Genomic DNA, 21,675 nt, shown 5'->3' with positions numbered 1-21,675 from the left:
GACTAGGCTTATCACAATTATGACTAAGGGTTGGTATCGGCACTGATTTCCTAGTTCGATTCAATTCTGATTCACAAGTTCCTGATTCGATTCAAAATTGATTTTTTTAGGGAAATTTTAGTCAGCTTTTGTTATACTGATATTTTTCTTATTATCAAACAAACTTTAATATCAGACAAAGATAACCTGAGTAAATATAACAAGCATGTTATCATAAATGATCATTTTATATTATTAAAGAAAAAACAAACTATTCGAGCATAAACTACCTGATTAAGATCATCCACAGCATCTTAAACAGACTTTGACTAGGCCACTCCAAAACCTTCATTTAATTTTTTTAAACCATTCAAAGGGTGACTTGTTGGTCTGCTTCAGATCATTGTCCTGCTGCAGAACCCAAACCCAAGTACACCTGTACTTGAGGTCATGAACAGATGGCCGGACATTCCCCTTTAGCATTTTCTGATAAACAGCAGAATTCCTGCTTCCATCAAGTACAATATGTTGTCTAGGTCCTGAAGCAGCAAAGCAGCCCCAGACCATTACACTACCACCCCCATGTTTGTATGCCAGATGTAACGGGACACACACCTTCCAAAAAGTTCCACTTTGCTCGTGTCAGTCCAAAAATATTTACCCAGAGTTCTGGGGATCATCAAGATATGTTTTGGTAAATGTGAGATGGGCCTTTGTGTTCTTTTTGGTCATCAGTGTTTTTTGTTTTGGAACTCTACCATGGAGACAATTTCACCCAGTCTCTTTTTATTATTGAATCATTAACACTGCTTTTAACTGAGGGAAGTGAGACCTGCAGTTCTTTAAATGTTGTTCTGGGTTGTTTCGTGGCCTCCTGGATGAGTTGTCCATGCCCTTTTGGAATACATACAAATACTTTTTCACACCACTGCATGTTTATTACATATATAACAGTAAACAGTATTTTAGCCAGTAATGTATTGATTAATGCTTTAATAACTGTGACTTCATGCACATAATGTGGGCTGCAGTAGGTGAAGAAAAAAATTATATATTTCCCAAACTAGGATTAATTACATATTTGTTCTCTTTGAAAGTATATAATTGCTTTGTTATGCTGTTTTATTATCATTATCATGTGCTTGGCATTAAATTATCTTAAAATGACAATAATATAAATTATTGCAATAATTTCTGGGACTATATATCGCCATCAAAAATGTTTAATGTTATCAATATGTTATCGTGACAGGCCTACCTTAGACTATATTTGGGGGGAAACCCGTGAACCTGGCAACTCTGGCTGGAAACTCTTCCTAATAGCCTGAAACTTAAATAAATAAAATAAATAATAAAAATATATTTCAGAAATAACTCAAGGCAACTTAACTGTTAGCAGTTAAACATAATATAGTCACAGTTAGCTGATGCAGAGTTAACTTCATCAGAATGTGACGAATATACTATAATTTTATGTGCAAGAGGAAGTGTACTGGTATAATTAGTACGTTCCTGGTAAGTGTATTTATATTCATCCCAGATGTTTTTAAAAAAATAGTGTTCTTTACTGCTCAACATTCAGAGTTCACTTTTTCTGATTACACTGTTAGTTGTTGGAGTTATGGCTAAAAGAAGAAGTTTCCAACTTTTATTAAACTGAGGTAGAAGTTATATGTTTTAAGCTAGTGTTTAGGCCCCAAGTTTCACACTGACAGTGTCAGCACTAGAAATAAAACACCAAAACTGCAGAACCCAGTACATCTGAGGTTGAGCTCACAAACTGATGGCCGGTCATTCTATTTCAGAATTCATGGTTCCATCAATTACAACAAGTTGTCTAGGTCTTGAAGCAGGAAAGCAACCCTAGGCCATCACACTACCACCACCATGTTTGACTTTAAGTATGATGTTCTTTTTCTAAAATAATGTTTTACTTTTACACCAGATGTAATGGGACACACACTAGGGGTGGGTTTGCACTGATTTCCCAGTTTAATTAGATTTCAATTCACAAGGTCCAGATTTGATTCAAAATCGATTATTTTAGGTAAATTTCAATTTCAATAAAAATTGTAGTTTAAATTAGGGGTGTCAACATTAGAGCGTTAACGCACGCTGTTAATTTGTAATCAGTAACGTGTTACTATTTTTTTTTTGCAAGTTAATTAAGGCTGAACGACTGAACGGCGCTCTCATACGGTGTCTAGCAGTAACACTCCAGCTCAGACTTCCAGCTCAGACCCGGTTAGAGTTTGAATTCAGAAATCCTCACAACCAATTTTACAGTCCAATTAATTATCTATTCTCCAGCACCCTGCGTTGATTTTATCTCCCCTCAAACTTACAAGTATATACTATTATTTTAATTGACACCACTAATATACATATAATTGCATTTTACATTTCTTACAATTATTCTTTTATGTACATTTAAATCCACCATAATCATTTACATCTGAAGAAAAACAAATGCGATTAATCGCAGTTAATCACAGAATTTTGTTGTGATTAATCGGATTAAATTTTTTAATCGATTGACACCTGTAGTTTAAATATGAAATGTTGTAATTATACGAAGAACACTTACACTTCCATTATTCAAATATTAGCAACAGTTAAATTTTTCTTTTAATATCATTAAATGCTTCACATCTCTGTACAGGTTTAGAATGGGCACTTTACTCAAATGGTTATGTGTGGGTAAAATATTACATGCTTCCAGAACATATTAATGAGGCTTTGGAAGCCATTGTTTACAACAACGCTGTATGAACATATATACTGATATTTTAGTTACATAAAACAAAACATAACATGCTTTATAAATTTCTTATTTGGGAATAAAAGTGTGAAATTTACCCAGACCCACTAGTTCAGATGTGATAGTATAATAAGCAAAGACAATAAAAACACAACAAGCTAAATGAATAATGTAAAGAGAGAAAACTTTAATAAATTCAAAGAAAAAAACAGCTAGTCTGAGCGGAGTTCAGCTCCCTCTGTTATAAGATCCTCTTCCTTGGCCGGTAATCATGTTCATCCCTGGGGACAAAATAATATGAATGAGTGATTTAATATGTAAACAGTGAAATTATGATCATGTTCTCTAAGTTACAGGTAAATCTACTGTCATTCTATCTAACAGTTAAACCTGTTACACTGAGTGACCGCCTGATACTGCTATAGAGCACAGGCGGGGGGTAGTTTAGCGTGGTGGCCACGTGTAAGGCTAGTAAACCCGGCTAAAGGGGGATTAGCTTAACCGGTGAAATGGCTAACCCGCTAAGCTAACGGTGGATTCATCCAGTCAGGTCTTACTTTAAATAAAGTACAGGCGAAAACAACACTGGAAAACAGCTTAAAACAGTGTTAAATGTACTAGTTTAATAAACACAGGCAGCAGTGAGTGGATATACAGAAAAAAACACTACAGAAACTTCCCACAGGGACGAATCCTATGCATCAGCATATCTCCAGCCAGAGGGCGGTGCTCGCGAGATAAAACGCGAGTTGTTAAAACTGTATGTAAATTGGGCTATTTCTAAAGGTCAATTTGGGTCACTCAAATAAAGTTCGATTTAAATAGAAGAATTGCTTTTTTAAACACACCCCTAACACACACCTTCCAAAAAGTTAAACTTTTGTCACGCAGTGGTTTTTGCCTTGTAACTCTCTTCCATTTTTCGCCCAGTCTCTTATTATTGAATTATTAACACTGAGGCAGATGAGGTCTGAATTTTTTCAGAAGTGTTCTAGGTTATTTTATGAGCTCATGGATGAGTTGGCCATGCCCTCTTGGAGTAATTCTGGTAGGATGGTGACTCCTGGGAAGGTTTACCAGTGTTCCATCCAGTGTTTCATCTCCATTTGTGAATAATAGCTCCCTGCTGGAAGCCCAAAGCCTTAGAAATGACTTTTTTAAACTTTTCCAGACTGATAGATGTCAGTGACTCTTCAGATTGTGGTATAATGTTTTGCTTTTTCTTTATTTTAGTGCTTCATGTTGTCAGACAGGTTCTATTTAAGTGTTAAGTATTCTTCATTCTACAGGTCTGGCAGTAATCAGGCCTGCTTGTGGTTAGTAGTAAAAAAGAACTTAGATTTGCACAAAATGTGATTATTCACAGTTATTTCATGTGGGAACAATTACGTTTTCACGTAGGGACAGATTGGTTTGGATTGCTTTTTTTCTCTTAAAAAATGAAACCATCATTTACAAACTGCTTTATATATTTACTCAGGTTACCTTTATCTCGTATTAGAGTTTTTTGATCATCTGAAAAATGTAAGTATCTGTCAGGGGCAAATACATTTTCACAGCGCTGTATAGTGGAGGGTGTTTGGATGAAGCAACCTTCCATTGTTCAGAATAAGAGCACTCCTTTTTAATGTTTAGGGGGATGTTGGCACAGGAAACAAAGCATGAAGTAAATAGCTTTGGGCCGGTGCGGCTCGGTCCTGAGAAACTGGTTTGGCGTCTCTGTTGCAGCCTCCCACGACTCTCATTCAAACACATTTAACCAGATGAAAACAGAGGTTTCACTATGACTGTGTGTATGTGCCAGCTTCTTGATGGTGGGTTTATGACAGAAATGGAAACTACTGTAGGCGTCCTGTTAGCCTGCAGTATCACCACCGTTCTCTCTCTCACACACTAAACAATAGAACCTAACCCAAAAGTGGACAAGAAAATACGGTACATATTAAAAAGTGGCCGGATGCCTCCAGGGCTCTGTGGGTATCTGCATAGACACAGTTTTAACTGAAATGATTTATAAGTCACATTTTTTACTCAGAAATTTGGGAGAGTTTCACTAAGCCAGAGGTGGCTGCCCAGCACACCAGCAGTAGTAAAAGCAGTAGTATAATACAGTTTCTTATCACTTCCATCTATTGGTGTCTTATTAAATCATGAGTCATTCACCCAGTACCATCCAAACTCTACCTGCTGACATGTTTGGGATTGCAAAATACTGTAGAATACAATGTTGTGCTAACATGGGAAATTAGAAGTGAGACACCTGCCATTCATCACCGGTAAACGCTTATAAACCAGTAGTGATTAACTCAAAATGACTTGTCTAACAATTTTTTTTTATGTTTTAAAATATTGTAAAATATTGTAAGAATGTTTAAAGCTGGGCATACACTGTAAGATATTTTCAATCGTTTTTATTTAGCTCCAGCTCAGACTGTATGACTAAATTCAGGGTTTAGATGTTTGCTCTAATGCTCTGATGCAACCTGACTGCTCACACTGTACGTCCATCTATACAGTTGCAAGAAAATGTATGTGAACCCTTTGGGATTACTTGGATTTCTGCATAAACTGGTCATTAAATGTGTCACAAAAGTCACAAAAATAGACAAACACAGTCTGATTAAACTTATATCACACAAAAAATTATATGTTTGCATGGTTTTATTGAACGCAACACGTTAACATTCCCAGTGAGGGAATTCCCTAGGCTAACGACTTTTCTAGGAGCTAATTGGAGCCAGGACGTGATGAGATTGGATGTGTTGGTTACAGCTGCCCTGCCCTATAAAAACACACTCTCAAGACCTATGTTGAAGAATTGTTGACTTACATGAAGCTGAAAAGGATTACAAAAGTATCTCTAAAAGCTTTGATGTTCGTGTGTCCACGGTAAGACAGATGATCTACAAATGGAGAAAGTTCAGCACTGTTGCTGCTCTCGCTAAGCATGGTCGACCTGTAAAGATGACTGCAAGAGCACAGCGCAGAATAATCAATGTGGTGAGGAAGAATCCTAGAGTCTCAGCTGAAGACTTACAGACATCTCTTGCACATGCAAACATTTTTGTTGACAAAACTAACATTATCTAAGGAAAACATTAAACAAAATGGAGTTCATGGGAGGACACCACGGAGGAAGCCACTGCTGGCCAAAAAAAACATTGCTGCATGTTTGAAGTTTGCAAAAGAGCACCTGGATGTTCCACAGCAGTACTGGCTTAATATACTGCGGCAGATGAAACCAAAATTGAGTTGTTTGGAAGGAACACACAACGCTATGTGTGGAGAAAAAAGGCATAGCACACCATCATCAAAACCTCATCCAAACTGTGAAACATGGTGGAGGGGCATCAGGGTTTGGGGCTGCTTTGCTGCCTCAGGGTCTGGACAGATTTCCGTCATCAACGGAAAAAAAAAACATTTCTAACTTTACCAAGACATTTTGCAGGAAAACTTAAGACCAACAGAGGATGGATGATGCAACAGGACAATGACCCAAAACATAGAAGTAAATCAACAACTGAATGGTTTCAACAGAAGAAAATACACCTTCTGGAGAGTCCTGACCTCAACCCAGTTGAGATGCTGTGGCATCATGACTTCAAGAGAGCGATCAATTCACACCAGATATCCCAAGATTATTGCTAAACTAAAACAGTTTTGTGAAGAGAAATAGTCCAAAATTCCTCCTGACTGTTCTGCAGGTCTGATCTGTAACTACAGGAAACGTTTGGTTGAGGTTTTTGCTGCCAAAGGAGAGTCAACCAGTTATTAAATCCAAAGGTTCACATACTTTTTCCACCCTCACTGTGAATGTTACCACGTTCTGTTCAATAAAACATTTAATGACCAATTTATGAACCCAGATACTTTGTCCTGACTTAAAAAATAACTATAAATTATAGACTGTAAATTAAATTGAGGAGTTCCCGGGAGGAGTGCATGTCTCATATCAGAAGTAATACACTCATTTAGATTCTAATCACACACAAACCATTATATTACAGGAGAACATCTTCTTTTCAGCAGAAAAGATAAAACTGTTGCTGGCATATTTTTATCAAAAATATCTCCCACATTAGCTGTGGAAGCATTTTCTGATACTCACATAGACAGTACAAGTTAAGCACACTGGCTTTAATGTAAATGCAATAACACCCTAAAGAGTGTGATTTGATGGTGAGAATGCGCTTGTGAAAGTCACACTATTTGCACAGCGAGGCGAGACTGCTATATTTAATTAATAAATTATTTTTTTTTAGCCTATCAAAAACAAACTTCAGTAAAAAAAAAAAAAAAAAAACAAAGCTAGCGAAAAAAGGCTAGCGATCCCCCTGAATGTGAGAATGCTCAACAAAGTGAAAAGCGCTGCCTTGGCAATTTGACTTGTGGCACTGCTTCAACAGTGCAATATCCTCACGAGGGGCGACCAGAATGTCAAACAGGTTTGATTTTCTTGCAACTATATGACTGCAGAACAAGAGCTTCTTCTCATCACCACATGTATACTACACAATGCACCACTCACTTTTAACCCAAAAATCTTCCTGATCCCAAAAATAGTTGCACAAATGAAAGTTGGGTCAAAAATCGATGTAGTGTGACGACACTCCCAGCTCTATCATGCATTTTCTGAGGTAAACGGAACACAACATTACACTTCACAAGAATAAAAAAAAAAATACATTACCTAGGGATGTCCCGATCCAAAAAGCAACCCCCTTCATCCAGTCTACTACCACTTTCTAGACTAGAATCTGCTCCCTGCTCTGCTCCCTGCTCTGCTCCCTGCTCTGCTCCCTGCTCTGCTCCCTGCTCTGCTCCCTGCTCTGCTCCCTGCTCTGCTCTCTACTACTCTGGTCTGCTGCTGTGCTGCTCTGCTGCTGAAAGCTTGCTTTAATCTTCAGCTTCTACACTTTTCTCTGTTTTCTTCTCTTTTACTCTCTTCACACTTACTAATCCACTTTTAGTCTGCTTCCTCTTTGCTCTACACACCTATTAATCCACTCTCAGTCTACTTTTATAGACTTTTTCCTCAGGTTTGCTGGATTAGCTGTTTGCTGCTGCAGTTTGTTTGTGTAAGTTTCTAATTTCAACTGAAACAAGGTGAGTGCTTTTTTTCTCCATGGCTTCTGCTCAGGTTTACACCTGTTTAGAGTGTGGCATGTATAGCTTAGATCCCTTATCCACCGATACTGGTAACAATAGTGGTATTTGTACTAAGTGTGAGATAGTTAGCTCCTTGGTGGATAAGGTGAATAAGTTAGAGCTGCACGTCCGGGGTTTAATAAGGGATAGACAGCAGGATTCACTGTTAGCAGCCCCGGGTGTCTCAGGGAGAGTTAGTACCCCCTCGACTCCGGCCTTAGAGCCCTCACAGCGGGGCGAATGGGTAACGTCTCGGCGGCATAGTCGAAAGGCTAAGGCTAATGCTACCGCAAAGGCCACAGCCAGCCCACCTAAACACCACGCTCCCCCAGTTCACGTGTCAAACAGGTTTGCCCCGCTCAGTGAAGTACCAACTGAGGAGCCTGTTAAAGGTACTCTGGTGATAGGAGACTCCATCGTCCGACACGTGAAATTAGCTACTCCTTTAGGGGCACCAGCGGCAACAGTTACTTGTTTACCGGGAGCCAGAGCACCGGACATTAGTGGCAACCTTAGGTTAGGGAATAGGAGATATTCGAGGGTAGTAATTCATGTAGGGGCCAATGATATTCGTCTGCGGCAGTCTGAAATAACTAAGGCTAATATTAAAGAGGTGATTAAACAGGCCCAGACGCTGTCCGAGGAGGTAATCTGCTCTGGCCCCATCCCAATGAGGCGTGGTGATGAAGCTTACAGCAGGCTTTCTTCGCTGAACCGCTGGATGTCCAAGTGGTGTGCAGAAAATCATGTGGGCTTTATAGATAACTGGCTACACTTTGAGGGCAAGCCTGGTCTTTTAGGTAGGGATGGTGTCCACCCCACGCGGGAGGGTGCTGCCTTACTTTCATGCAGCATAGCTCATAGTCTTTTAGTTAGTCGGCAGAGTAGTATTAGAAGCTGCTGACAATCCAGAGCCGGGACCAGGCCGCAGACAGAGAGGCTTAACCGACCGTCTGCGAGCTGCAAAGAGACGTTACCTAGATACCAATGTATTCAGACTGTGTCTGTCCCCCGAGTCAAACAAAAACATCAAAAAACTAAAACAGTAAATCTAAATAACTTAACTTATATTAAACAATCATATCCAGACTGTAGTACTAACATTTCAAGCCTAAAGATTGGTTTACTTAATATTAGATCTCTAAATTCAAAAGCAGTTCTGGTGAATGAAATGATAACTGATCAGAAATTCGATGTTCTGTGTCTGACAGAAACCTGGATTAGGCCAAATGAATATGTAGCATTAAATGAAGCCACCCCTGCAGGCTATAATTATATACACAATCCGAGATTGTCCGGTAGAGGAGGTGGGGTCTGCATATTTTTCCAAAGTACCTTAGTTAGCAATCAGAAACACTATGAAAATTTTACTTCTTTTGAGCTTCTTTACACCAGTATAATTAATCCAGTTACAAAAAAGAATGCATTTTCTTTAATTAACATCTACAGACCACCAGGGCCCTATTTAGAATTTTTAAAAGAATTTAGTGATTTTGTCACAGACTTAGCAGTAAGTAATGATAAAGTGATTATAGTTGGAGACTTCAACATTCATTTCGAAAAATTGGATGATCCATTAAAAAAGGCATTCACATCGATTTTAGACTCAGTTGGTATTATTCAAAATATAACAGGACCTACTCATTACTGTAATCATACTCTGGATTTAGTTTTGACCCTGGGTGTGAGCATAGATAACCCGAATATTCGTTCTCAAACCTCCGCAATTTCAGATCATTACCTTATTTCATTTAAATTACATCTTAGTCATAATATACGTACATCCCCTAGCTACTCTGTAAAACGTTCAATTACGCCTTTTACAGCCCAACAATTTACAGATAAGCTTCCAGACTTATCAACTCTAATGTACTCTCCTGTAGACCCAGTAGAACTAGACAAACTAACCGAAGGTTTAGAAAATACCTTTTGCTCTACCTTAGATGTTGTAGCACCCCTTAAACACAAAATAGAGAGACAGAAAAAGCTTGCACCGTGGTACAATGATCAAACTCGTACCTTAAAGCAGTTAGTACGAAATTTAGAGCGTAAATATCGATCAACTAAACTGGAAGTGTTTCACTCTGCGTGGAAAGACAGTCTTGTTAAATATAGAAAAGAACTAAATAAAGCCCGCTCAGCGTATCTGGCCTCACAGATCGAGATAAATAAAAATAATCCTAGAGTTCTCTTTAGTGTTATTTCCAAATTAACTAAAAACCAGGCAGGTACTGAACCTCAGATTCCAGCCATTTACACCAGCAACGATTTTATGGACTTCTTCAATAGTAAAATTGAAAACATTCGGGATAAAATTAAACAGATAAATATTACATCCTCTCTGTCATCTGGTCTGGCTGATCTAGAACAAAACTCTGTTACTGAAGTTAGGTTGGAAGTCTTTAACCCACTTCCACAGCTAGAACTAGAGAAAATTATCTCCTCTTCAAACAGCACAACCTGCACACTTGATGCTGTTCCCACAAAATTATTAAAACAGGTACTGCCAGATATAATTAAACCTCTGTTAATGATAGTAAACTCATCGCTCGCCCTGGGCCATGTACCCAAAGCCTTTAAAACAGCTGTAATTAAACCTCTGATCAAGAAACCAAATCTTGATCCTAGTGTACTGTCTAACTATAGACCTATTTCAAACTTACCCTTTATTTCTAAGATTTTAGAAAAAGCTGTAGCCCAACAACTTTGCTCTTACCTGCAAAGAAACCAGATCTATGAAAAATTTCAATCTGGATTTAGGCCTTATCATAGCACTGAGACAGCTTTAGTTAGAATAACAAACGATCTACTTATAGCCGCCGACCAAGGCTGTGTTTCCTTACTCGTACTTCTCGATCTGAGCGCAGCCTTTGATACAATAGATCATACTATCCTTTTAGAAAGACTAGAGAACATGGTCGGTGTAACCGGAACTGCCTTAGCATGGTTTAAATCGTACTTAACCGATCGCTATCAGTTTGTGAGGATAAATGATATGTCTTCCAGTTATACCAAGGTAAGATATGGAATTCCACAAGGCTCTATATTAGGACCGTTATTATTTACATTATATATGCTCCCACTGGGCAAAGTTATTAGAAAACACAATGTGAATTTTCATTGTTATGCGGATGACACGCAGCTCTTCATATCAGCCAAACCTGATGACAGAGTGAGATTAAAGAAAATCGGGGATTGTGTAGAAGATGTAAAATCATGGATGTCGCACAACTTCCTCCTATTAAATAGTGATAAAACAGAAGTTCTCCTATTAGGCCCCAAAGCTGCTAGAAATAAATTATCAGACTTAATGCTAAATCTGGCTGACTTCTCAGCCACCCCTGGTTCAGCAGCTAAAAACCTTGGAGTTATCATAGATTCAGATCTAGCATTCGATAAACACATATCTAATGTTACTAGAACAGCTTTTCTACACCTCCGTAATATTGCCAAGCTAAGAAATGCCCTATCACTGCATGACGCAGAAAAATTAGTACATGCCTTTATTACCTCAAGGCTAGATTATTGTAATGCGCTACTGTCTGGATGTTCCGGCAGTAACTTAAATAAACTTCAGCTAGTTCAAAATGCTGCAGCCAGGGTCCTTACTAAAACGAGAAAATTTGACCATATTAGTCCAGTACTATCAGCACTGCACTGGCTTCCAGTCAAATTCCGCATAGACTATAAAATTCTCCTGTTAACGTATAAAGCCCTACACGGACTCGCTCCTGAGTATTTACAAGACCTCATCTCCTGTTATGAACCACCGCGATTACTCAGATCTCAGGGTGCTGGTTTATTAGTAGTTCCTAAAATTCAGAGGAGCTCTGCAGGAGGAAGAGCTTTCTCTTATAAAGCGCCTCAACTCTGGAATAATCTCCCCGAATATGTTCGGGACTCAGACACAGTCTCAATCTTTAAGTCTAGACTGAAAACTTACTTGTTTAGTTTAGCTTTTGGTAATTAATGTTTTTCCCTTTAGATAAGGCTGCAGATCCAGGGGTTCATGGACAGAGGAAATTGTGGTAAACTGAGATGCTGGTGCTGTTGTTCTCCCACTGCACACGGTCACTCAGGTTTGTGGACGGTGGAGTGGGTGGATGCTGGTGTTTCAGGGTGCCTCCATGTCTATGTTACCTTCTGGCTCTCTGCCTTTAGTTAGGCTGTTTTATTCAGTTCTGCCGGAGTCATTTGCCACACTCTGATAATGTTTTAATATTCTCAGTTTTGCATAAATCCAGTCAAAACTAATTCCATCTCTCTGCTTTCCTCCGAGTTACTGACTGCCCACCTGTCTGACCCGATACCGATGTTGGACCCTCAGGCTCTCGCGTCTCCTGTCCGGCCAGACTGATGGAAGTTTCTGAAGTCAGCTCTTCTCCACCACCACCACAGATCAGCTGCTCATCGACCATCTTACTCTCCACTACAGATTACATCCAAGCCATTAGTGGCGCTATTACACTCCTGAGTACATAAAACCTATATGGATGTATAAAAGACTTTTTAAATTTCTATTTAAAAGCCGTTTGACCAGTGGTAGGATGGTCCCCCTTTAATGTGAGTCTTGGTCCTCCCAAGGTTTCTTCCTCCTCCTGCAGCTCTGAGGGAGTTTTTCCTTGCCTCCGCGCTCACTGGGGGTTCTGTATTCTGTATTTTCTATGTGTAATGTTTTGCCTGATTCTTTGTCCTGTAATCATGTTTCTGTAAAGCTGCTTTGTGCCAACACCTGTTGTAAAAAGCGCTATACAAATAAATTTGATTTGATTTGATTTGACTTTCCTCAAGGGGGGGATATAACTGCAGGCTCCTTCAGTTAAACCAGGGGTGTCCAAACTTTTTTTTGTTGGGGCCAGAAGGAGAAATATATTTGAAGTCACGGGCCACACTCTGAAATAAAACAAATTATAAAATATACCACTTTAAATAATACATTTTTCCTGATTATTTCATTTACACACTATTTTACTTGACTTACTATCTTTATCTTTGACAGTGTTGTGTAAACTAAGATTTTTCAAATTGATGTTTAATTTCATGTTGTCTCTTAATATTAAACTCCTTAATAACAGCAACTTTTAGACTCTTTGGCCCGTTTTTCTGTGCTAGAAATGCGCACTCTCTCCGCTTTTAGACTCTCCCCGTTTTTCTGCGCTAGAAATGCGCACTCTCTCCGCTTTTAGACTCTTTGGCCCCTTTTATCTGCGCTAGAAATGCGCACTCTCTCCGCTTTTAGACTCTTTGCCCCGTTTTTCTGCGCTAGAAATGCGCACTCTCTCCGCTTTTAGACTCTTTGGCCCTTTTATCTGTGCTAGAAATGTGCACCCTCTCTGCTTTTAGACTCTTTGCCCAGTTTTTCTGCGCTAGAAATGCGCACCCTCTCCGCTTTTAGACTCTTTGCCCCGTTTTTCTGCTCTAGAAATATGCACTATTTCTGCTTTTAGACTCTTTGGCCTGTTTCTGACTCCTAGCGTTCAAACTTTGAATCTCACATTATAAAAACCTGCTTAACAGCAGGCCAACTTTCATTCTATTTCTAAAATACCTCGCGGGCCACTCCAAAAACGGAAACGGGCCGCAAATGGCCAGCGGGCCGTAGTTTGGACACCCCTGAGTTAAGCAGTTCAGAACTCCAGCCCAAAATTCTCGAGTAGCCCCCCCACCCCCTTTTCATTTTCTTTCCATTAATTCTCTCAAGCATGTTCGCACTTAGTAAATAAACTATTATTGAAACAGTGCTAAAAAGATTGTTTTTAACAAAATATATAAGTGCTAAATAGCCATATAAATTATAAAAAAATTTAAAATGCGTCTTTTCTTTAACAAATTAACAAAAAAAATCCAAACAACAGTAATTTTTTGATTAGTCATGATTAAGATCATGATTCATTCAGTGTATTGTAGTTTAGGCCTGGCAGACTAGATTTAGACTAGTCTTCTTTGCTGTATTATAATATCTACACCATAATATTGTGAATTAAATGCTTTTGAAATCAGAATACACAGATCAGCAACTATGAAGTCCCCAGTATTGAGCAGTGGAGCAGTGGAACTGTGTTCTCTGGGATGATGGTGCTCCATCCAATACTTCTGAATGGGATTAGTTGGGGATTTAGAGATGAGGTGAGGTGATGATAATCTTTCAACATTCAGACTTCACCAACACTCAGATCTTGAGTAACTTCAATCAAATCCTCACAACAAAGCCTTAAACCCAACAAAGCTTTACACCTAGTCACCGGTTTAGCATGTCTGAATACTTATAACTTGAGCTCCTTCTAGAAACTGAAAGAAATCTGAGGTTTCCTCACATGACCTTCAGAAGGGTTTCAGCGTGGTCAGTGGAGTAAAAACACTTCCTCTTGTGGGTTGTGGTTCTCAGGAGTAATCGAATCCTTGAGGGAATTGAACACAATGTGAGTTAGCTCTGATTTTCCACTGTGTGGACATCTCTCAAAAGTGAAGCTACCTCAAGTCTAACGCCTCTGTGGCTGGATCAAGCTGATGTGTAGTCCATCTTCATATGTTTTAGTGCAAAACAGCCAGATTTCCACCTTCTTTTTCTCTTCTAAACTGTCTTTCCATTATCCAAAATAGTGTAGCAACCTTAATGAAGCTCAGTGATTAACTGTTAAGCAGAAAAATAGACAGTTGTTTGACTGGAACACATACTGTTGGCAACTATTCCTACTGAGTGTGGAAATGGGACTGGGCAAATGACAGTGGGCAGATTCAGAGGCTACATCCCACATAGATTACCGTGACGTAACACACACTTCAAATAGGAAAATACTGTCTGAAGCTCTGCTTAACTCAGCATGTTTCCTTAATAACTGATGATACACCCTGAACATGTTATGAGTTTCTACAGAAAATATAATCCATATAAACCTTATTCTGCTACACTGTAAGAAGGCGGGGCTACACCTTTTGTTGTCTAATGTGCAAACTGGTTGTACATTCACTGTATGCTTCATTTCATTACACTGGAAAAGAATGGCATCCATTTTATTTTTTCTACAGTCATTTTTAGGCAGTGAGAAAAAAGGCAGTTCTTGAAGTTGAAAAATGGGCGATTATAAGAATCTGAGACACTTTGACAGAAACCAGACTGTGATGTTCTAGATTTCCACAACACCACAGGCCGTGCAGGGTGTTCCCAGTATTCAGTTGCGTGATATTGAAAAAAAATGCAACATTTTTATTATTGTGTGAGATTTATCTAGCAATTTTTATAAAAAAAAAAAAAAACAGATTCTCAAAAAAATTTAACATATCGTTTTAATATATATTTAAATATCGGAGTAATTAAGTATAATCTACCTTTAGTAGATACATCATAAAAAATTAACAGTGCTAGTGGTCCTTTTGCATACAAAATAATGTGTATGGTTCAAGTTGCGCAACACTGCTAGGACCCTATGAAATACATTTTATTTTTTTTCACTTTTTTAATCAACATTTTATTATTATTTCTTTCATTTTTTATTTTGATCAGAATTTTAATTTGGAGCTTCAGTTTTAAAAGGTTTAATCATTAATTGCTTTAAAACTCTTTAATTAAATGTTTTGCGTTTCATATAACTAAAACAAAATGTTAAAATACGTTCTAAAAATTTTATTATTTATGTTACATTAGGATTTTAATCTTAAAATATTTACAGTCATGTTCCCACAATAAGAAATAACATGAATGAGCTGCTTACTAAAATTATCTGATTAAATTTTAAATTTGGTACTAATATTCAGAAATGGGTCTAGGCTCTTATGGGTTAAAGGATCTGCTGTCACATAGTCTAAGTACCAGATACCATGGTAAACCTTCCAAGATCTTGTGGAGTCCATTCCTTGATGAGCTAAATATGTTTCAATGGCACAAAGGCACATACAAAATATTAAGCAGGGGTTTTTAATATTATGGCTGATCGGTTAAAAAAAATTATATTTGATGTTGTGAAGCCATCTGTACCATAAGCTCTTAGGAGGTTTAAATCTCTCTTTTCCTCTGTTTTCGCAGCTCCTCCGGTTTCCTCACAGCTGGCTCTTGGCCATCATGCTGGTATCATCTGCAGTGTGTGAAGGTAAGATTAAAGTACACATCTTACACAACCTTATGCTTATGATACATATGCCAACACATATGTGTTTGGGCGTTTCCTAAATAGGTAGAAATTGTCCCTAAAATGTGCAGCAAAAAAAAGAAATTATATACTAAGAAAAGCAGCAAATGACATTTGAATTGGATACACAACACTTTCACATTCAACTGAATATATATACATTATATAAAGAGCTAAGAATATAACATCTCTGGCATTCCCCTTTTAGTTCCTCCAACTGAACTAAATTTCCCCTCCTACTCACCACCCCACCCTGTCCTCTGCTGAACGGCTTATTTTGCAGGGCAAGGGAAAACACCACGCAGATCGGGCAGAGTGTGATCACTGCAGTGCCCCCTCACCAGACTGTTCTCAGAAGACCAGAGAGACTACAGTAATGGAAAACGGTTTTAGCCTAAAACCACACCAGTGTTACCAGTCCTGACTAAATACAAGTTAAACTCAAATTAAAGATATCTCAATCTAATTATTTTATTACTAATACACAAGCTAAGGAATGTAGAGTGGTCCTGCGGGCTAAGCGCTGCCACTATGATTAGCAGATCTTCGGTCCGAATCCTGTACTTGTTGCTTGCCATCGATTGGCCTTGCTCTCTCTGGGTGGGTAGATGGTGCTCGTTCCCCACATCACTGCAAACGGTGATGTGGATCAGAACAAGGCTGCGTCTGTGAGCTGATGTATTAGAACCGAGTCGCTGCGCTTTCCTCCGAGCGCGCTGTGATGCTGCTCGGCAATGCTGCATCAGCAGCAGTTCAAAAAGAAGCGATGGCTGACTTCACATGTAACGAAGGAGGCATGTGCTAGTCTTCACCCTTCTGGTGTGTTGGGGCATTAATAGTGATGGAGGAAGTACGGATGAGTGGGTTGGGTAATTAGCCGTGTAAATTAGGGAGAAAATGGGAAAAAATTTGAAATATTTATAAAAAAAGACTAAGACACAAGCTAGTCTAGTAGAAATAAGCATTTAGGATATGAGCTGTGTTTTCAAACTCTATCATATAATTTTGTCTGTCTTCAATATGATTTTGGATAGTATGGTTATTGATATCTATAACTGGTGTTTTTTATGATAAAAAGTGTGACATTCCATGTAAATTAATGGTAAACTATGACTAGTAAGAATGCATACCTGTCCTAATGAGAGCCATTTTCATCATAACATTTTTGATCTATGGCACTTGTTGTCATGGTCAAGCAGCGAGAAAACAGACAGTTCTTAAAGTTGAAAAATGGGCAAACGTAAGAATTTGAGACACTTTGACAAGACACAGACTGCGATGTTCGAAACGACTGGGTCAGAACGTCTCCGTCAGACAGGTCCTGTGGGGTGTTCCTCGGTTAGATACATCATGAAAAATTTTATTTGTGTGCCACATGATATGCATGGTTTATTTAGCTCTGTGAAGCATTTAGGTGCTCTTATCTTGTGGTTTTGAGGCTGGTAACTCTGATGAGGTTGTCCTGTGCAACAGAGGTAGCTGTTGGTCTTTCTTTCCTGGGGCGTTCCTGATGAGAGCATGTTGTGAGACAGTGTGAGATCAGACAGTGAGAGAGCTATTTATGATCAGACTAACAGTAACTGTAATTCTAATTAAAGTCTGATGTCAGAACCTCAGACTCCTCCACCATCCTCCACCCAGAACACACTCCCTCTGGAGACACTGTGCATGATGCATGACTAAAATTATTAATATAACTTTACACACTCCTCTGCACACATCATCAGAGTCCACCCTCATGGTCATCCAGATGTTTTTGGGTGGTGGAACCTCTCTCAAAATAACAGTGACCTGGATGTTAGAAAATATAATGAAAGTGTTTCTAGTAAAGTGGCCAGAGACTGGAAGCACTCGGTGGTATAGTAGGTTTTTTTCCCCAATAAAGTGGCCAGAGAGTGATAAGAAGGACAAGGTGGTGGTAAGTGTTTCTAATAAAGTGGCCTGTGCCTGGAAGTGGTAGTAGGTGGTCGTAGGTGTTTGTAATTAAGTAGCCAATAAGAGGATGAGCATGAGCTGGTGCAGTGGGTGTTTCTAATAAAGTGTCCAGTGGGTGAACAAACAAGACAGTGTAGATGTTTCTGATAAAGTGGCCTCTCTCTCTTTCTCTCTCCCTGTAGATCAGGGCTGTGAGGACATCACTGATCTGGACCTGAAACACTCCATCGTTGGTTCATCTTTAAAGGTGCGGCTGCTGCTCTTCACCCGGGCTAATTCCACCTGCGGGCAGCTGATTGACCGTGAGAACCCCTTCAGTAAACCATACCTCAATGTCTCCCGTCCCACCACCTTCACCATCCATGGCTACCGGCCCACTGGCTCCCCCCCGGTCTGGATGCGCAGTGTGGTGGCGGAAATCCTGGCCCGCAAAGACATCAACGTCATCGTGGTGGACTGGAACCATGGTGCCACCAACATCAACTACCTGAAAGTGGTGGAGAACACACGGCCAGTGGCGGTCATCCTCACAGACTTCATCAAGAAGCTGCAGGTAAAAATTACGTATGTTAATCTGTGCCATCACAAATACATTATTTGATTTATATTCTTTATATTTGTTTTATTAATATTTATATTAATACAAAAGTTGTCCAGACTATGAAGGAACACATAATGAATTATGTAGTAACTTAAAAGTTTTAAACAACCCAAATAAGATTTCTAAGGCTGGTAACTCTAATGAACTCTAATGAACTCTCTCCTCCTCTCCTCTTTTTATGGGGCGGTCCTGATGAGAGCCAGTTTCATCACAAAACCTTTTATGGTCTTTGCGACTGCATATGAGAATCCTTTTAAAGTTCTTTAATTTTTTTAGACTCACTGGCCTTCACTTCTCAAAGTTTTTTGTTCTTTATTTAGTTGAGTAGTTTTTGTCATAATATGTATTAGAACATTATTCAAATAGAGCTGTTCACTGTATACCAACTCTACCTCTTTACAATTTTACAACTAATGCTCTAAAACACATTTAGAGGCAAGAAATTCAAAATCAGTCATCTACTTTGGAGTATATAAAATATAAAACATATTGTTTTTTTTACTAAATAATTCCAAATGTTTATTTTCTACATTGGTTAGATGACATTAGTATTAATATAAAATGTAGAACATTTGAAAACAAACAAAACAAATACTGAATTTAAATTTTATTTTGAAATATATTTAACAGACATTTTAGATTTTTTTTTTTTATAGTAATTTAATAATTATATCTGCCTGCTTTATACTTTAGTCTATGTTTATAATTACAATAGCCTTGAAGCTTTAGTCAAAGTCAAAAGTCAAAGTGGTTTTTATTGTCATTTCAGCTATATACAGAGTACACAGTGAAACGAAACAACGTTCCTCCAGGGACCATGGTGCACATAAACACAGTGTAGACAGAACAATAGTGCAACAGTACAAAAGTGCAGACAGACAATACAACACAATACAGACAAAGAATAATAAATAACAAGACAGTGTGCAAATTATGCAGTGTGCAAAAAGTGTGCAAAAAAGACAAGTGAGGTAGTAATTACCTCTATTACACAGTGTGCAATAGAGTCCAGTGAGGTAGTAGGGTTTTTAGTGCTTTCCATTTTCTGGGGTAAGTGGGGTAAGAGTGTGTGTGCATGTACAGAAAAAAACATCAGTTCAGTCTCTGCAGTTGAGGAGTCTGATGGTCTGGGGGTAGAAGCTGTTGCAGAATCTGGTCGTGCTGGACCGGATGCTGCGGTACCTTCTTCCCGAAGGCAGGAGGGAGAACAGTTTGTGTGAGGGATGGGTGGGGTCATTCACAATGCTGGTTGCTTTGCGGATGCTGCGGGTGGTGTAGATGTCCGTGATGGAGGGGAGAGAGACGCCAATGATCCTCTCAGCTGTCCTCACAATACGCTGGAGGGTCTTGCGGTCAGAGACGGTGCAGGTCCCAAACCAGGCAGTGATGCAGCTGCTCAGGATGCTCTCAATGGTCCCTCTATAGAAGAGTGTGAGGATGGGTGGAGGGAGACGGGCCTTTCTCAGCTTCCGGAGGAAGTAGAGACGCTGCTGGGCTTTCTTGGCTGTAGAGCTGGTGTTCAGGGTCCAGGTGAGGTTATCTGCTAAGTGGACACCAAGGAACTTGGTGCTCTTAACAATCTCCACAGAGGACCCGTCGATGTTGAGTGGAGAGTGGGTGTGTTGTGCTCTCCTGAAGTCAACAACCATTTCCTTTGTCTTGTCCACATTCAGGTGAAGGTTGTTGACTGTACACCAATCTGTCAGCTGCTGCACCTCCTCTCTGTATGCTGACTCGTCGCCTTTGGTGATGAGACCCAGCACGGTTGTATCATCGGCGAACTTGATAAAGCTGTTAGAACTGTGTTTTGCAGCACAGTCATGAGTCAGCAGGGTGAACAGCAGAGGACTCAGGACTCAGGACACTGCCCTGGGGGGCCCCAGTGTTCAGTGTGATGGTGCTGGAGGTGCTGCCCCCAAACCGGACTGACTGGGGTCTCCCCGTCAGAAAGTCCAGGATCCAGTTGCAGAGGGGGGTGTTGAGGCCGAGCGAGCTTAGCTTCCTGATGAGGTTCTGTGGGATGATGGTGTTGAATGCTGAACTGAAGTCTATAAACAGCATTCTGACGTAAGTGTCCTTCTTCTTCAGGTGGGTGAGGGAGAGATGAAGGGTGGTGGTGATGGCATCGTCCGTGGAGCGATTGGGACGATACGCAAACTGCAGGGGGTCCAGTGAAGAGGGCAGTCGTGTCTTGATGTATCTCATGACTAGCCTCTCGAAGCACTTCATGATGATGGGTGTAAGTGCAACGGGACGGTAGTCATTGAGGCAGGACACTGTGGACTTCTTCGGCACGGGGACGATGGTGGTGGACTTGAGGCACGTTGGGACAGTGGCGCTGCACAGGGAGATGTTGAAGATGTCCGTGAGAACATCTGTCAGCTGGTCTGCGCACTCCCTGAGCACTCTGCCGGGGATGTTGTCTGGTCCTGCAGCTTTTCGTGGGTTGACTCTGCGCAGAGTGTTCCTCACATCCACTGCAGTCAGGCACAACACCTGCTCGTCCGGCTTGGGCGTGGTCTTTCTCGCCATCGTGTTGTTTTGTGCCTCAAACCATGCATAAAAGTTGTTCAGGGCATCAGGGAGGGAGGCATCACGTTCACAGGACGGTGGCATTGTCCTGTAGTTGGTGATTGCCTGGATGCCCTGCCACATACGCCGCGTGTCACCCGTGTCCTTGAAGTGGCTGTGGATTCTCTGGGCGTGTGCGCGCTTTGCCTCTCTGATGGCTCTTGACAGGTCGGCTCTCGCTTTCCTCAGGGCCACCTTGTCACCCACTCTGAAGGCGGAGTTGCGGGTCCTCAGCAGCGCACGTACCTCAGCAGTCATCCAAGGCTTCTGGTTTGGGCGTGTAGTGATGGTCTTGGAGACAGTGACATCATCAATACACTTGCTGATGTAGCCAGTGACTGATGCTGCATACTCCTCCAAATCAACAGAATCGCCTTCAGTAGCAGCCTCCCTAAACATGTCCCATGCAGTGCACTCAAAACAGTCCTGAAGGGCAGAGATGGAGCCTGCCGGCCAGGTTTTCACCTGCTTCTCAACTAGTCTGGAGCGTCTGATGAGTGGTGTGTATGTTGGAGTCAGCCAAACACACATGTGGTCCGAGAAAGCGAGGTGGGGGC

At 40.2% G+C, this 21,675-nt stretch overlaps 1 protein-coding gene across 1 annotated transcript in view; it reads left to right on the top strand.

Moving 5' to 3' along the window:
* lipia (lipase, member Ia) overlaps positions 1-21,675 on the top strand; it is a 49,012-nt gene that overhangs the window by 10,615 nt on the left and 16,722 nt on the right. Inside the window, exons 2-3 of the mRNA XM_007232141.4 lie at positions 15,909-15,972; positions 18,129-18,499. Coding sequence (XP_007232203.3) covers positions 15,909-15,972; positions 18,129-18,499 — 435 coding nt within the window. The remainder of the gene's footprint in view (positions 1-15,908; positions 15,973-18,128; positions 18,500-21,675) is intronic.

Source organism: Astyanax mexicanus, chromosome 17, assembly GCF_023375975.1.
Source record: "Astyanax mexicanus isolate ESR-SI-001 chromosome 17, AstMex3_surface, whole genome shotgun sequence".
Classification (NCBI taxonomy): domain Eukaryota; kingdom Metazoa; phylum Chordata; class Actinopteri; order Characiformes; family Acestrorhamphidae; genus Astyanax; species Astyanax mexicanus.
Note: the sequence above shows the minus strand (reverse complement) of the source record. Positions and strands in the feature narration are given on the sequence as shown.